The sequence below is a fragment of the Bubalus kerabau genome, chromosome 3, assembly GCF_029407905.1.
Source record: "Bubalus kerabau isolate K-KA32 ecotype Philippines breed swamp buffalo chromosome 3, PCC_UOA_SB_1v2, whole genome shotgun sequence".
NCBI classification, from domain to species: Eukaryota; Metazoa; Chordata; class Mammalia; order Artiodactyla; family Bovidae; genus Bubalus; species Bubalus kerabau.
Window position 1 is genome coordinate 115,927,988 of NC_073626.1, and position 15,510 is coordinate 115,943,497.

The 15,510-nt window shown below is 39.0% G+C and overlaps 1 protein-coding gene across 1 annotated transcript in view; it reads right to left on the reverse strand.

Moving 5' to 3' along the window:
- Nucleotides 1–5,173: 5,173 nt before the first annotated feature.
- The window catches only part of RAB3GAP1 (RAB3 GTPase activating protein catalytic subunit 1), a 219,026-nt gene continuing 208,689 nt past the window's right edge, over nt 5,174–15,510 (reverse strand). Inside the window, exons 21-25 of the mRNA XM_055572747.1 lie at nt 12,472–12,568; nt 12,271–12,374; nt 12,031–12,146; nt 10,432–10,534; nt 5,174–7,121 (exon numbers count right to left, since the gene is read on the reverse strand). Of these exons, the coding sequence (XP_055428722.1) occupies nt 6,885–7,121; nt 10,432–10,534; nt 12,031–12,146; nt 12,271–12,374; nt 12,472–12,568 (657 nt within the window). The 3' untranslated portion in view covers nt 5,174–6,884. The remainder of the gene's footprint in view (nt 7,122–10,431; nt 10,535–12,030; nt 12,147–12,270; nt 12,375–12,471; nt 12,569–15,510) is intronic.

Here is a 15,510-nt window from a genome sequence, read left to right on the forward strand (position 1 = left end):
AGTCCTGTCCTCTCTGGGTGGGGACCAAGGAGGGGTCTTCTGTCCACCTGCTTACCTGAGCAGATAAGCTCAGCCTGGGAATGGTCCCTGCTGTAGGTCAGCCTTCACTTGGGGAATTTATCAATGACCACCAGTCAGACATCACAAGCTCCCAGGGGAAACACTGCTGGCAAAGAAGTTACGTATGTGAATATGAACTAGCTTTATTTTGCATTTCTTGAGTTAGGCGAGCCCACTTTTGCAGGCTGATGCCAAGCTCCACTTCTCAGGGCTGAAGCAATGTAAGCAGCAGGCCTCTGGCTTTCAGGAGCTAATATTCTGCAATGTTCTGGTTTCATGGTGCCCAGTGACAAAGAAATTGAGTTGAGAAGATTCAAACACAACAGTTTTGCCACCAAGAGGCATCCACTCATTCATTCATTGCTTGCCGAATGCCCAGTCCTATCCATTACTCTGCATGCAGGCAATCAGAGTGGGTAACAGTTGGCTTGTAACAGACTCAACTGGCTTCATACTCTTGCCCGAGTCTTCATCCTATCCTCCTGCCCCCTGCTCTCCAGTTCCTGGCAAGGAATAGTGCACAGCAACCAAAAGCCCATCTAGCTTAGGGCAGAAGTGTTAAGTATGCCCACAGTTGGAGGGGACATAATCATGGCTTCCAGCAGTCACCTCTGTTCTTTCCCAGAATTGCATTCCCTCTCTGATCCCCTTGTTAGTTTGCAACCACAGGTACCTGCCAGTGCTTTGTCTGTGTCTTACTCAATGTCTCAATGGCATTTGACACAGTTCATCAACTACTCCCTTCAAAGATTTTTTTTCTTGACTTCTAGGAAATCACACTTCCAGTTTTCCTTCTACCTCAGTGGATCCTGGCTGTCCTCCTCCTCTTTCTGATCTCTGGTTCAGTCCCTAGAGCATCTCCTTCTGAAGGGTCTCAATACTGTTCTACAGCTTAAGTACTATGTATGCCCGTATTTCTCAATTTATAGCACAAGCCCTAACCTTTTCCTTAAACTCCAATCTAATCACTTTTGACTGTTGTTCTGTTGTTCAGTTGCTAAGTTATGTCTGACTCTTTGTGACCCCATGGACTGCAGCAGGCCAGGCTTTCCTGTCCTTCACTATCCTCTGAAGGTTGCTCAAACTCATGTCCATTGAGTCGGCGATGCCATTCAACAATCTCTTCCTCTGTCACTCCTCCTCTTGCCCTCAATCTCTCTCAGAATCAAGGTCTTTGCTAATGAGTCGGCTCTTCACACCAGGTGGCCAAAGTACTGAAGTTTCAGTTTCAGCATCAGTCCTTGCAATGAATATTCAGGGTTGATTTCCTTTAGGATGGACTAGTTTGATCTCCTTGCTGTCCAAGGGACTCTCAAGAGTCTTCTACAGCACCACAGTTCGAAAGCGTCAATTCTTCATCGCTCAGCCTTCTTTATGGTCCAACTTTCACACCCGTACATGACAACTGAAAAAACCATAGCTTTGACTATATGAACCTTTGTCAACAAAGTGATATCTCTGCCTGTTCATACTCTATCTAGGTTTGTCATAGCTTTTCTTCCAAGGAGCAAGCATCTTTTCATTTCGTGGTTGCAATCACTATCCGTGATTTTGGAGCCCAAGTAAATAAAACCTGCCACTGTTTCCATTGTTTCCCCATCTATGTGCCATGAAGTGATAGGACTGATTATATCTGTTGCTTATGTAACCTATGTCCCCCAAATTGAGAAGCTTAAAACAACAAACATCCTCTCACAGTGTTTGAGGGTTGGCAATCCAGGAGCTGCTTCGCTGGGTAATTCTGGTTCAAGGTCCCTCAGGAGGCTGCAGTCTTCTGAAGCTGGGGAGAACCTGCTTCCAAGCATATATGGCCACTTGCAGAGCCCTCCTTCTTCAGAAATGGGCCTCCCCCTAGGGTTGTTTGTGACATGGCAGTAGACTTCCACCAGAGTAATCCAAGAGAGAAAGGCACTCTGAGATTAATGTCTTTCATAACCTAATCTTGGAAATCTTTTTTTTTTTTTGGCACTCAGGATCTCAGTTCCTCACCCAGGAATTGAATCCACACCCTCTGCAGCAGAAATGCGTGTCTTAACCACTGGGCAACCAGGGAAGACCCATCTTAGAAGTCACATACCAACTTTCTCCATGTTCTGTTGTTCGCAAAGACCAGCCTTGGTACAATTTTTTGGGGGTGGGAACTACAGAAGGGTTTGAATCTGGACAGAAGAAGTGGGGAACACCTGGGACCATCTTAGATGCTGGCTACCACAGGTAACTAATTGGTATCTCAAAATTAACATATCCTAACTCAAAATCTTTTTTTATGTTTTTTTTTTTTTTTTTTTTTTTTAACTCCTTTGGCCAGTCCATTCGGCTTGCCAGGATCTTAGTTCCTCAACCAAGGATTGAATCTGTGCCCCCAGCAGCGGAAGTGCAGAGTCCTGACCACTGCATTGCCAGGGAATTTCCCTAACTCAAAATCCTGACTCACATCAGACCCCAAAACTTGCCCATCTCACAGTCGTACCCATCTCAGTAAATGACAGCCTCATTCACTCACTCACTCAGGTCCCAAACTTCCAAGTCATCTATGATCCTTTCTCATACCCTCAGTAATTCTATCAGCAAATCCTGTGCATTCCACCTTCAAAACACGTATCAAATCTGATCACTTTTTACGCCCTCCCCTGCTGCCACTCTGCTCCAAGCCATCAACACTCTCAGCTAGTGTCGCTGCTTCTACCTCCGCCTCCGCAGTGTATTCTCCACAGAGCAGCCAGAGTGAAGCTTCCAAATGCTCTAGCATGACACCATGCCTCCCTCCCCCATTCAGAATTCTCCACTGACTTTCCCTCTCAGTCAAGAAAATCACCTCCTAACGTTTAGTGTAGATCTGGTCCTTGCACGTTTGTCCAACTGTCTTTGCTTTACTCTCCCTTCCTTCACTTACTATAATCTCTACAACCACTCTGGCCTTTTCTCAGAGCCTCCGACATACCACGTTCCTCACACCCCCTTCTTTTCTATCCCCGGTCCGAGATCATCTCCCAGACATCCACAAGGCCAGTTCCCTCACTTCATTCAGGTCTCTGCTGTCACTGCCTCACAGGCCTTCCCTTATCACCTGTCTAGAAAGTATTCTCCCCTCACTCAGATAATTTGATTGTACTCATCCCTCACTGTAAATATGAAGGCCTTGTACCTGTCTTGTTCACTGCTATATCCCTTGCCCAGAACGGTACCTGGCACATAGTTGGCATTCAGTAAACATGTGCTATCACTTGGACTGCAAGATCAAACCAGTCAATCCTACAGGAAATCAACCCTGAATATTCACTGGAAGGATGCTGCTCAAGTGCCAATACTTTGGCCACCTGATGCAAACAGCTGACTCATTAGCAAAGACACTGATGCTGGGAAAGATTGAAGGCAGGAGAAGAGGGCAGCAGAGGATGAGATGGTTAGATGGCATCAGTGACTCAATGGACAAGAGTTTGAGAAAACTCTGGGAGATAGTGAATGACAGAGGAGACTGGCATGCTGCAGTCCATGAGGTCACAGTCAGACATGACTTTATGACTGAACAACAACAAGAAAATAAGATGTGCTAAACTAATGAATGGAATATAAAAATAAATTTTAAGAGAGTTTTAAAAATCCCATCCTAAAGAAAAATCTGGATTATTAACATGGTATAGGAACATACTGCCTTTTTATACAGTTCACGGGGTTCTCACACCAAGTATACTGGAGTGGCTTGCTATTTCCCTCTTCCAGTGGATCACATCACATGCTTGGTGTGCTGCCCTCTATGGGGCCCCAAAGAGTCAGACACAACTTGGCAACTAAACAATAATAACAAAGGAACATATAGGTGGCAAGACCCATGAGAGGATATTTCCTGTTGGTTCCATGAGCAGTTACATGGAAACACCTTTACAAAGCACAAAGGAGGGGGGAAAAGAAACACCGATGATATAATTGCTACTTCCCAATTTAGTAGCAGACCTAGGACCTGTAAATACTTTGTTAGCCTCTCCAATCCATTTAGTGTGGTCTAAAACTCACTCATTTCCTCCCTTCAAACTCTTCAGCAACTGAACAATGCCCTGGAGACAACGGCCTGAACTTCTTACTGTGTTTTACCCAGAATTCCATCTAGCCTCAGTGACCTTACCATCTTCATATCTTGCCTCTTTCTACTCTGGGTATCACACCCAGCCAAAGTGAAATGCTGGCTATTCTCCAAAGATACATTTTCTGCTTCTGAGTTTTCTGCCCATTCTGTTTTCTCTACCTGTAACACTCCTCCTACGCCCTCCCGTATCAGCTAATTTTTGCTGCATAACAAACCCTGTATGCTTGCTAACACTCTGTGACCAAAGAAAGACATGGCTAAGTCCAGAACAAAGAGCTGGAAAAATAAACTCCACTTCCTGGGAGCAGCGACACTATCATTATATTAGGGGCAAACATACAAGGATGGTGAAAATATTGTAGTTCTTTGCAATTTATCATACTTTCCCATCTTAGCTCCCACTCACCATCTTTTTTATTTTTGGCCACTTGTGGGAACTTAGTTTCTGATTAGGGATCAAACCCAGGCCCCCAGAGTGAAGTGTGGGGTCCTAACCACCAGGGAATTTCCCAGCTCCTATTCATCTTCTGCTCTCAATCTAAAAATCATCTCTAGGAAGATTTTCCTGATCCCTACAGCCTGAATAAAAACTCTCTCCCATAACCCCTTATATTCACTATTACTGCATGTATTAGTCTCCATTAACAACAAATCAATGAATTACTATGACAAACCCTGGACCTCATTTCATACTACTGAGTTGAATGCACTCTCCATTTCTGGCAATGTAACCACAGCCTACCTGACAGGAAGGTCACTGATAGGGAGGGAGTATGTTTGGTTTCTGTTTTATCTTCATTGCCTAGTACAGTACCTGATATGAAGTAGGTACTTTAAAATATTTTAAAATAAACAACATATAAATACAGTAAAAGTAAAATGGAATAACTGCCATTAAAAAAGGCACAATGTGTTCTTGAGATCTTTGCCAAGACTCAGAAGGCTGCAATTATTTAGGAAAATCTGAGACCAGCATAAAACTAACTAAGAACAAAATGGTCAATGGAGGGGTGAAAAGAAGAGAAAATTAGCCAGAGAACAATACCTTCCCTTTTATTAGATTCACGAAGCCTTTCTGAAGTCCAACCACTTTGAAAAATGTTTTCTTTGTTGTTAACTTTCTCATTATAAAGCAGACAAACTCTGTCCTTGAAAGACAAGCTTTCCATTAATACTTGGTACTGCGCTCAGTCCTCGGGCCTGTAGTATGTGGTTCACCCAGCAGCAAAGACCAGTATCTCAGAGTAAAGTGCTGTGAAGGCCAGAGGTAATCAATCAGGGTCTCCCACACTTCATACATACATACATACATATATGCTTATATATACATGTATGTACACACATTTACATTTGTTTTTACAAAATAATGTAACAGGGCTTACAGAGTTGTATTAATTCTTTTAAGTTACAAAGCCAAGATCTATGCTTCAGTATAATCATTTTTAACTTTAAGGTGGGAATTTTAGGCCTAAAAATAGATTTAAGATTACTGAACAGAGGCCATTTTAGCAACACAGACTTGATAAATCTTGATCATCACGTAACTAGAAATATGTTGCTATTATCCTTACGCTGGGTGTCACATATCCCCCATCAATTATCTTCATTTTAAGTAAAATACAAAAGCAAAATAATTCACTGAAGTTATCTTCTATTCATTATATTAGCACATATGCCAAATTATACTAACTGCATGATAATCTCTATATACAGAGGCTATATTTTTAGCATGTGCTCATCTCTACTTCATTAAATACAGTATCCATCCAGTAACTACAAAAAAAGGAATGCATGCTGTACAGCAAGAAAGAGAACAACAACCCGCATGGTGGTATCTTACAGGGCTTGTTGTCGTTGTTTAGTCGCTAAGTTGTGTCCAACTCTTTTGCGACCCCAAGGACTGCAGCCCACCAAGCAAGAATATTTGAGTAGGTTGCCATTTCCTTCTCCAGGGGACCTTCCTGACCCAGGGATTGAAACCGCGTGTCCTGCCTTGGCAAGCGGATTCTTTACCACTGAGCCACCACGGAAGCCCACTGAAGGCAAAACAAGTCAGACAAACAAACCTTACAAGAGATATATAAAACTAATTTGCAGTGACATTTAATATATACTTTTTTTTTAATCAGAAGGAATACATTTAAGTCACAGTTACATGGAAAAACACAGACTGGGTGAAATTTCAGGCTTTCTCCTAGAATATTCAAAATGCTCATCAAAAGTTAATTAGTGCAATAAAGATTGCCACCAGGTGACTGAATAAACAGAATGTCATTTAGGATTCTAAAAACACAGATTCTGGGAGTAGAAGCTACTACCAAAATATCTGGAAATCTGGGTTAACAGATACTCCACTCCATTTTGCATACTTGATACTAATAAACATAAGTGGTTATAGAGACTATGAATGCAGGGCAACAGCCTATGGGATAGTCATAGAGAAGAAATGAATGCAATCCTGAGGGAGAGTACAGAGAACTGCTGCTGTCTCCTCCCTGCCCCCGCTCCCCAACAAGGGCAATCTCTTTGGAGCAGAAATCTTTCAAGAGCTGAAGCCCATTCCTCTGCTCCCACCAAGATCCTACGGAGCCCATCAGAAAGTCTCTCAGATGCTGGTATGACTCGATCACTGAACAGGACAGGTCCTCTTCACAGCCTCTCAGGTTCTGACTGACACAGCTTCCTTCCCACAGAAGGGGTCAGCACTGTCTCCGAAGCCACAAGTGAAGGGACTCAAGAAGAGCTAGAAGAAGGAGGTATCTGATGAAAAGGCACCTGCAAGTCTGAAATCCTCTTTGGTAAGAACACTGTACATGCGCTGAGGCAGAGCCCGGGAGTAAGGAGCAGGGCGGGGCACGGCTGTGCGCAAAATGAGTTCCCGGCCCGCGGGCGGAGGGAAGTCTGCCGCCAAGTTCTGCCTCTTCTCTTCTGGGGGGCCCATCCTCTTCAGTTCCTCCTCTGCTGGAGTCATGGTTGCAGCCTTGAAGAGAATCACATGCTAAATTCAAGAGCTAGTTGAATGCTAAACTTAGATCATTCTGAAGGACAGATGAATAAGCATGATAAATACGAAAAAATGTTCTACATTACTCAGTAATGCTATTGATTATGTTATGATTGCTCAAAAATCACAACACAGAAAATGGAAGAAGCTTGAAACACTACGTGAGCAGCCAGAAATTACAAATAAATTGGTGACAGAGACAGAGGATAATGACAGCCAAGCAATCTGCTGTGGAAAGTGAGGGCCATATTCAGACATCTGATGAAGAGGGAAAATGGAGCTGTTCTGGTTTCTATACAAATCTTCTAGCAACGACCAAAGTCCAAGTCTGCTGTCCTCAGTCCAGTAAGGAACTGCTGCTCTCCAGAGTCTGGAAAGATGATATTTATCAATTCTTTCAATTCTTTTCACTTGTCAAATTAAAACTGGGAACACTGATTTGTTTGCTGGATGATTAATGTGATGCAAAAGTGACAGAGATCCGTGAAATGTAGCAGTGGCCACAAAAGAGAAGTTCTCAATATTAAAGGCATCTATTTTTTCATTAAAATTGCATAAAATATACATTCAACAAGAGCTTTTATTTTAACTCTAATCACTGTATTTCTTTCACGATACTATTAATTTCGGGAAAAAAGTTGTTTTGGCAATGGAAATATGAAATGTAATGTTAAACACCAGCAAGAAAGGTACGCCAAACCCAGACTGTTGAAGAGGAGGTTGGTTAGTCTTAATGACCTTATGAAGTTAGAGAAATGGGAAGGAACAAGAAACTACAAGGGACAAAGGCTATTTTGTTACCTCATCAGAAGACTCAGTCAGCTTGAGGAAGGGTGAGAAAAGAAACAGTGATGAAAGGAAAACAAGCAAGATGGTTTAAAAAGAGCTAGACAAGAGATTTCAAGATTATTTCAGAGACAGCATGCACTACATTAAGGAACATGATCCTATCAAAAAGAATATCAAGACAAAAAAAACACCACATACAACACACCTAGCCATCCAGCTGAGCAGACAAATCCCACTACTCATGCATCTGATGGCTCAACAGGCAACGTACAGAATGTCACTTAATGAGGACATGTTTAGCAAAAGCCTAGCTCTTTCACAAGATTAAAAATACTAAAACAAAGTACCCATGGCTTGAAAATAGATAATCCAATGAATTTAAGACTAGATGTCTGACTTAATTTAGCACGACCAAAGCAAAATCCAATCAGTGATTTGTTTGCAGAATTCTATTTAAATATGGATATAACAATGATAAATGTAATCATGATGAAAGTTTATTAAAATTTAATATTAAGGAAAAGTTTGAAATATGTAAAATTATGGTATAAAAAATTTTCAGTAAAATTTTATAACTTTAAAAATGTTAAAATCTTGATTTAATAGTAGAATTGATATAAAGTATCAGTTAATTATGAAAAATTACATGAGTAAACCTGAATTGTTTCCATTAATTACCCAGATATTTAAGAGCCGAGTTTAAAAACAGACCAACCAGGTCCTTGTTATATGGATTATAGTCTGTTGAATCTGTAAAAAACATTCACTACAAGGTCTGAAAGCTTGAAATATTTGAAAATTACATAACGTGGGATAAATGTACAATTTCAGTATCCATTAAAGGAGATTAGCTATACAATGAGCCCAGTGAAAAGATGATATAGTCCTATATTTACCCATGAAAAAAATAATCACATTAGATGGAAAATAAGAATAATATAATCCTATATTGTAAAATTTACATATATTTGAATATACTAGATGTTAAATGTTGACAGTGATCATCAGTGGGTAGTGAGATTAATGTGATTAATTTTTTTAGGGTCATTAATTTTTCTTTATAATTCTCTGTATTATCCAAATTTTTACAACAGTAAGAGTCTGCTTACAATCTTGGGGGAAATGATTATCTCCATATTGGGGAAAATAATTTTGCTTAACTATTTAAAACAATGAGAGTGTTCTACTCTTAGCATTAAAAATCTAAATACTTTAGATTTTTAAATCTTCTTAACAAACAAGTTTTAAACATTAAGAAAAGAATTTTTGCAGTATGAGGAAAATTCACATTGGTGTTAACAAGGAAATATATTTGTAAGGCTCTGGCTAGTAAACTGACAAAGATACTACAGGATGTGAAAACAAACCTGATTCTTGTTTCATGCCAGAGTCAGAAACATAATAAATCGAAGTAAGTATCTATTGTTTTCTAGAACTTTGTAAGGAAATACTTGGTTTTTAACTTGAAATCCTTAAATTTAGTTTGCCATCCCATAAATAATCTCAGCTTTCAGTTCTTGCTAAAAATTCAGATGAACGTGTCTGGTTATGATTCTGAATATAGTAACTAGATACACTCCAGACTGACTCAAAGGAGGTTATCAACTTTCTTTTTCACGGGTAAACCCATGAAAATCCTTTTCCCTATTTGACTGTGAAAATTACACATCCAAAACTGGGCCATTCTAAGTGACCTCACAGTACTGCATAAGGGCACCCTGTATTTACTATGCTTCAAAATACTTTTATCAGAATCTTTAAGAAGTCCTAATGTGAGACTCATGTGCAAAAAGCCAGCACCTCTTAACCAGTAAACAACCAGTAAACATTTGTACAGAAGGAGTCAACATAGAGTATAACTAATACCAACCTCATAAAAAATTCAAATCTTAATAGTTTAGAATGTCAGAAGGTACTATATAATTTTTAAGCACTTCCTTTCATCAATAAAGGTAATGACAGAAAAGTTTTCAAATTGGGCTTTTTTTCCTATGCTGAAGACTGTTTCCACTGTCCTAAAAATCTGAATCTTGCTCTTCTTTCTGAGGAAAACTTTGAAGTTATATCTTTTCACCGTTATAAAAACAGTTAAGATTTGCAATTTCACAAGCTAAGTTGTGAATCCACTTGCAGTACATGGAGTTTAAAACTGGTAAAACTAAACTCTATTCTAATTTGACAGCAGTAAACATTTTTTCCACACCACTGCACTGGTCATTGCTAACCAAGTCTCTATCAGATTCTTTAACAAGGAATTTCAGACCATTCTAACTTCTGAAACTTAGGTACAAATTTCAGAAATAAACTTATCATTTTATTTAAATGTGTAAAAGAGCAGATGGATTTTAAAGACTAAGAAGTCACTGCTGAGAGTCTTTATTTCTTCAATGTTCGAATCCAGTGCTTTTAGCAGCTTCATGTGTGGGAATCAAAACAGTACCTTACTGAGCAGAGGCCTGGAGAGAGCATGACACAGTCAAGAAGGAATCTCACATACCCTCTGAGCATTCACAAACAGCTTGTGAATGATCCTGCCAGCGTGTCCTCGGCCTGCACCGACGACTAACACCTCGGGTTGCTCCAGAAGGCAACTCACAAACCTGGGAGAAAGAGGAAAGGAAAGGATGGAAAAGGAGCTGCTCAGTTCACATTGGGTCAGTCCTCCCTGATTCATTTTGGGGACAAACCCTCAAAATCATACTGGTGAACCCTACATCAAGGCTGGAATGAAAATTTAACAGGATAGATCAACATTTGGAATTAAAATCAACTCAAATGACAACCTTCATGCCTTTCAACTCTTTTTATAAATTTTTTCAAAAAGCCCATCTCTGTCCAAGTGTGAGATGAAATAGTCTATTTCTTTCAGACTAAAAGCTTAGACAATGTTATACTAAGGAAGATTTTTTTTTTTAATGTTTTTAACAACAAAAACCACATTTAATTTAGACAGCAAAGCCAATGATCCTTGTTTTTCATTTTTGTTCTTTTAAGAGGTGTGTGTGTGTGTGTGTGCGCGCGCGCGCATGCGCAGGCACGCACACACACACATGCACTTCAAATATGCTTTGCTGGGCACAGTCTCAATTGTAAACTGTGCCATTATGTGCTGGAAGCATTCATCTTCCAAGTATACCACAGACAACGTATGGTGGAACTAAGAGAGTCGAAGACACAGAGCTACCAAGCTCGCACCACCTGCTCGCTAACTCGAACTACTATTTTAGAAACTTCCTTTGATTAGAGTGTATTCTCCTCATTTAAAAGGAAGGAATATTCAAGAGCAAAGAAGGCTGGGAGAAAATTTCACCCAACAAAAGACATAATATTCAAACAAGAACTTGTTAAAAGCTGTAGCAAATGCCTTGTCATATAATATTAATTATTTAACATCAATAACGCTATTTCTCTTGGAAAGGCTGATGCAAATTTTAGTTATAACAAATTCAACCCACTGAAGTAGCTAATCTGGAAACACTTTCTCATCTATTAAAACAACATCATCCTTTCAAGTATCTCGGGCAAAAATGGACAGAGGCTGTGTGCTGACAGCCCCCCTTTGAAATGGTCCAAATCTCAGAAGGAGGAAAAGACTGACCCCGTCATTTGCCTCATCCTGGGAAGGCCATCTGGTCACTCTTTCAAAACATATTCACAAGGGACAGAGGATATGCACATTTGCTATCACAACTCTTGTTTAGAACTGGTAAGTAGAATGTTGAGCAGAAATAGTTTCAGAACACGTCTGCCTGTAGTTAAGAACAGTGAGAGTGGGAAGCAAAGTTTCCAGTAACAAGAGTGAATATGAACAGCCAGTTCCTCCAGAGGCAACTGCTCCAAGAGCAAACAAGGACATTCCTAGAAGACTTGGAAGACTTCATTCTTAAAGTGGGAGGAATGGAAACAAGTGACAAATACTCACAAATACAAGAGAGGTCAATCCTATAATAAACAAACATTTCTCTGTCTCTAACCAACGCTTGTTACAAATAATATGGGAGCACTACAAAGGAATCTCAACACTCTGAAAATTTTCTAAAGAAAGTGGTGGCTTTTCCTACGGGAGACAAAGATGAGTTAGTCAGATAGCAATTACCTTTCAAGATCTTCCTTTTCCTCTTCTTGTTCACATTTCTCAGTTCCAAACTTGGCTTTCAGTGAGCGGGCTCTGGCAATTATAGCTTCTACATTAGTAATTTGATGGATGATTTCCTAACAGTGCAAAAGAGGAGAAGCATACATTGGAAACAGGCAAAAGAAAGCAAAGCATTTTAAAAATGTATTTTTTTAAAAATTACTGCCAACTGGGAAGAACATTTGACAAGATCAGACTTACTTCCAATTTCTTGTCTTCCGGATTGGGGAAGTGCAAAACTTTACTGGAATGGGATATTATCTGCTTTATAATCTTCTTCACTGAAGAAATGTTTTCTAGACTTTCTGTTTTTAAAAAGATCAAAGCCATCATTGGAGAAGTTAGGCAAAGTCTACCTTCATTTTGGAAATGAACTAATGACTAATCAAATAAGACATTTACCTTCTTCCTTTACCTTGAGTACAGCTGCATGGATTACACAGGGTAACAGGTGCCGAGCAAGGTCTGCAGGCTTCTGGACTGCCAGATAGTGCAGTACCTGAAGGAGACACAAAGTCAGATAAATGATCAAGACAGCTGCCAAAGAAGGCAGCAGCCATTTACAGAAGATCTCTCTCCCCTGAATTCATACCTGTAACAAGAGTAGAGAAGAGCTCTCTTCTCTCAGTACCTATCCTACTCCTTCAGGTAAGTAGCTGCTACTCCCAAAGGTAAGAATAATGTTACTGGAAAGAGCTAAGAACTTCAGCCCTTAATAATGGTGAATACTCTCATAATGTTTTTTTCTTGATACAGAGAGAACACTAAAATCAACCGCAAATTATACCACCTTGAGATAACAACTGTTAATGGTGGAGCATTTTCACTGCAGGATTTTTCAAGATTTTGAATATACATCATATATTTGCATGTGTATTAAGTCGCTTCAGTCATGTCTGACTCTATGTGACCCTATGGACTGTAGCCCAGCAGGGTCCTCTGTCCATGCGATTCTCCAGGCAAGAATATTGGAGAGGGTTTCCATGCCCTCCTCCAAGGGATCTTCCCACAGGGATAGAACCCATGTCTCTTATGTCTCCTGCATCAGCAGGGTTTGTTTTTTTTTTTTTAACCACTAGTGCCACCTAAGTAAGCTAATATTAGGCATGTAAAATACTGTTTTGTAACCTGCTTTCCTCACTTAGGATTTCTAAACATTGCTAGCAATGTTCCTCTAAGTATTTTGTTTCATTTTATTGTTTTCTCCAAAATGAAGATTTATTATTTTTCTGATTAAAAAGACACACAGGAAGGCATGTGTAGCACATGGTCCCTACCTTTAAGCTCTTTATTCAACAGCAGTAAAGACAAAAGAAGTATAGTATCATTGTGGCTGAAAAATGCTCACAGATCTCAAAGTAAACAATCAAAGAAGTATAATGCAGAAGTTCTCTAGAAATCCTACATCCTAAGGAACAACACAGTTTTGTGTTTATCTTCTCAGGCTTATTTCTATGCCTATTTAAACACAAAGATACACATGTGTATACAATTTCTTAACAAAAGCTCATAATACACACAATTTCAAAACTTGCTTTGGTCATTTAATGATTTATGATTTAGAATTATTTGTCTTGGGACTTCCCTGATGGTTCAGTGGTTAGGAATCTGTCTGCCATTGCAGGGCACACAGGTCCTATCTCTGGTCCAGGAAGATCTCACATGATGCAGAGCAACTAAGCCCATGCTCCACAACTACTGAAGCCTGCATGCCTAGAGCCTGTGCTCCACAACAAGAGAAGCCCTCACGCAACTGGAGAGTAGCCCTCACACTCTGCAACTAGAGAAAGCACACTGAAGCAAGGAAGACTGAGCACAGACATAAATAAATAAATAATATTAAAAAAAATTTTTATTTGCCTAGAAGGGCTTCATGTTTTGAAATATTTTTAAAATTAAAAAAATGTTTTTAAAATACACATAGCAGAGTATTTTGTATACAGAAAACACAAACACTTGTTTATACACCCATCAGCTTAAGAAACAGAAGATACTGGGACCTTCCAAGTGCTCCTCGTGCTCGCCTTGATCAAGACTCCCTTGCTCATGCACGCCACCACTCAAGTAACTACTGGTCATTCCTTTTTCTTCATAGCTATCTCACATATGTACATAGCCCTAAACAATGTGTTGTTTAGTTTTGCCTGGTTTTAATCTTTGTATAAACAGATTGTTTCTAGTTATGCCCCTCAGTGACCTGTTTTTCATTCAGCATTGTTTCTGAGATGCATAGATATTAATACATGCTATATATAACTTGATATATTAAAATGCACCCCTCCATTTTTTGCTATTAAAATAATATTTCTCTCATATTATTTCATAAGTTTGTGGCATACATGTAGAGGAATTTCTTCAGGGTATCTATCTAAAAACAAACAATGCCAAATTATTATTTTTCAAATACTGAAATCATATTCCAAATTATTTTACTAAGTATTTAAACAGATTTTCATTCTTATATAGAGTAATAAGAGTTCCCACTATTGAAAATTTTTGTTAACACTATTACAAATGTTGTTTTCCTTAACTTACAGAAAAACAAATTTCCAAGAATAGAAAATATTTGTACATCCTTTGTCTGCACTCATCTCCTTTTACCTCATCTCTCTTTTTTTTTTATCACATGTAACTCTCCTCCTCTCTAGGTCCATACAATATATACATATAAACATTGTTTTTCTAAATAATTTGAGATCAAGTTCCATACAGGATATCCCTCTATCTCCAAGTATCTGTATCTCCTAAAATTAAGAATGTAATTAACACTGATCAAATACTTTTAATCTAACCCATTATCCTTAATTTTATTGCAGCAATCAGAGTATTGGTGTTATTTCCATTATGAAACCCACTGATGTTTTCTTTGCGCCCTAACATACTATCTGTTTTGGTGAATGTTCCATGTGCATTTGAAAAGGAAGTACCGTTTTTATTATCAAGATATAGTATTTACAATGTATCTAAAAGATCAACCTTATTGATGATCTTGTTTAGTTTTGTCTACTTGACTGTCTTGCACACTGGGAGTGTGTTAAAAGTACTCTGCTACTAGTGTGTTTTGATCTATTTCTCCTCGCATCTCCCATGATTTCTGTTTTATACAAATGATTACATTAGCCAGTGCATAAACATTGACAACTGTATATTCTCATTGTGAAATATCACTTTTAGACTGTAAAGCATCCTTATGTATCTCTTGTAATGCTTTTCTGCTTTGATTCTGTTTTATTTGGCATCCGGATGATAACCCCTGCGTTCTTAATGTTTTCTGGTAAATCTCTGTCCACTGTTTATTTTGTAGTCTTTTTGAGTCACAGAATACCTTGTTTACAGCACAGACATGGGTTTTATAAGACTATCTTACTTTGCAATTACTCTGTATGCAGTATGATCTTTATAATGTGTGTTACTCTATTTGGTGTGTGTTCTTTGTTTGTG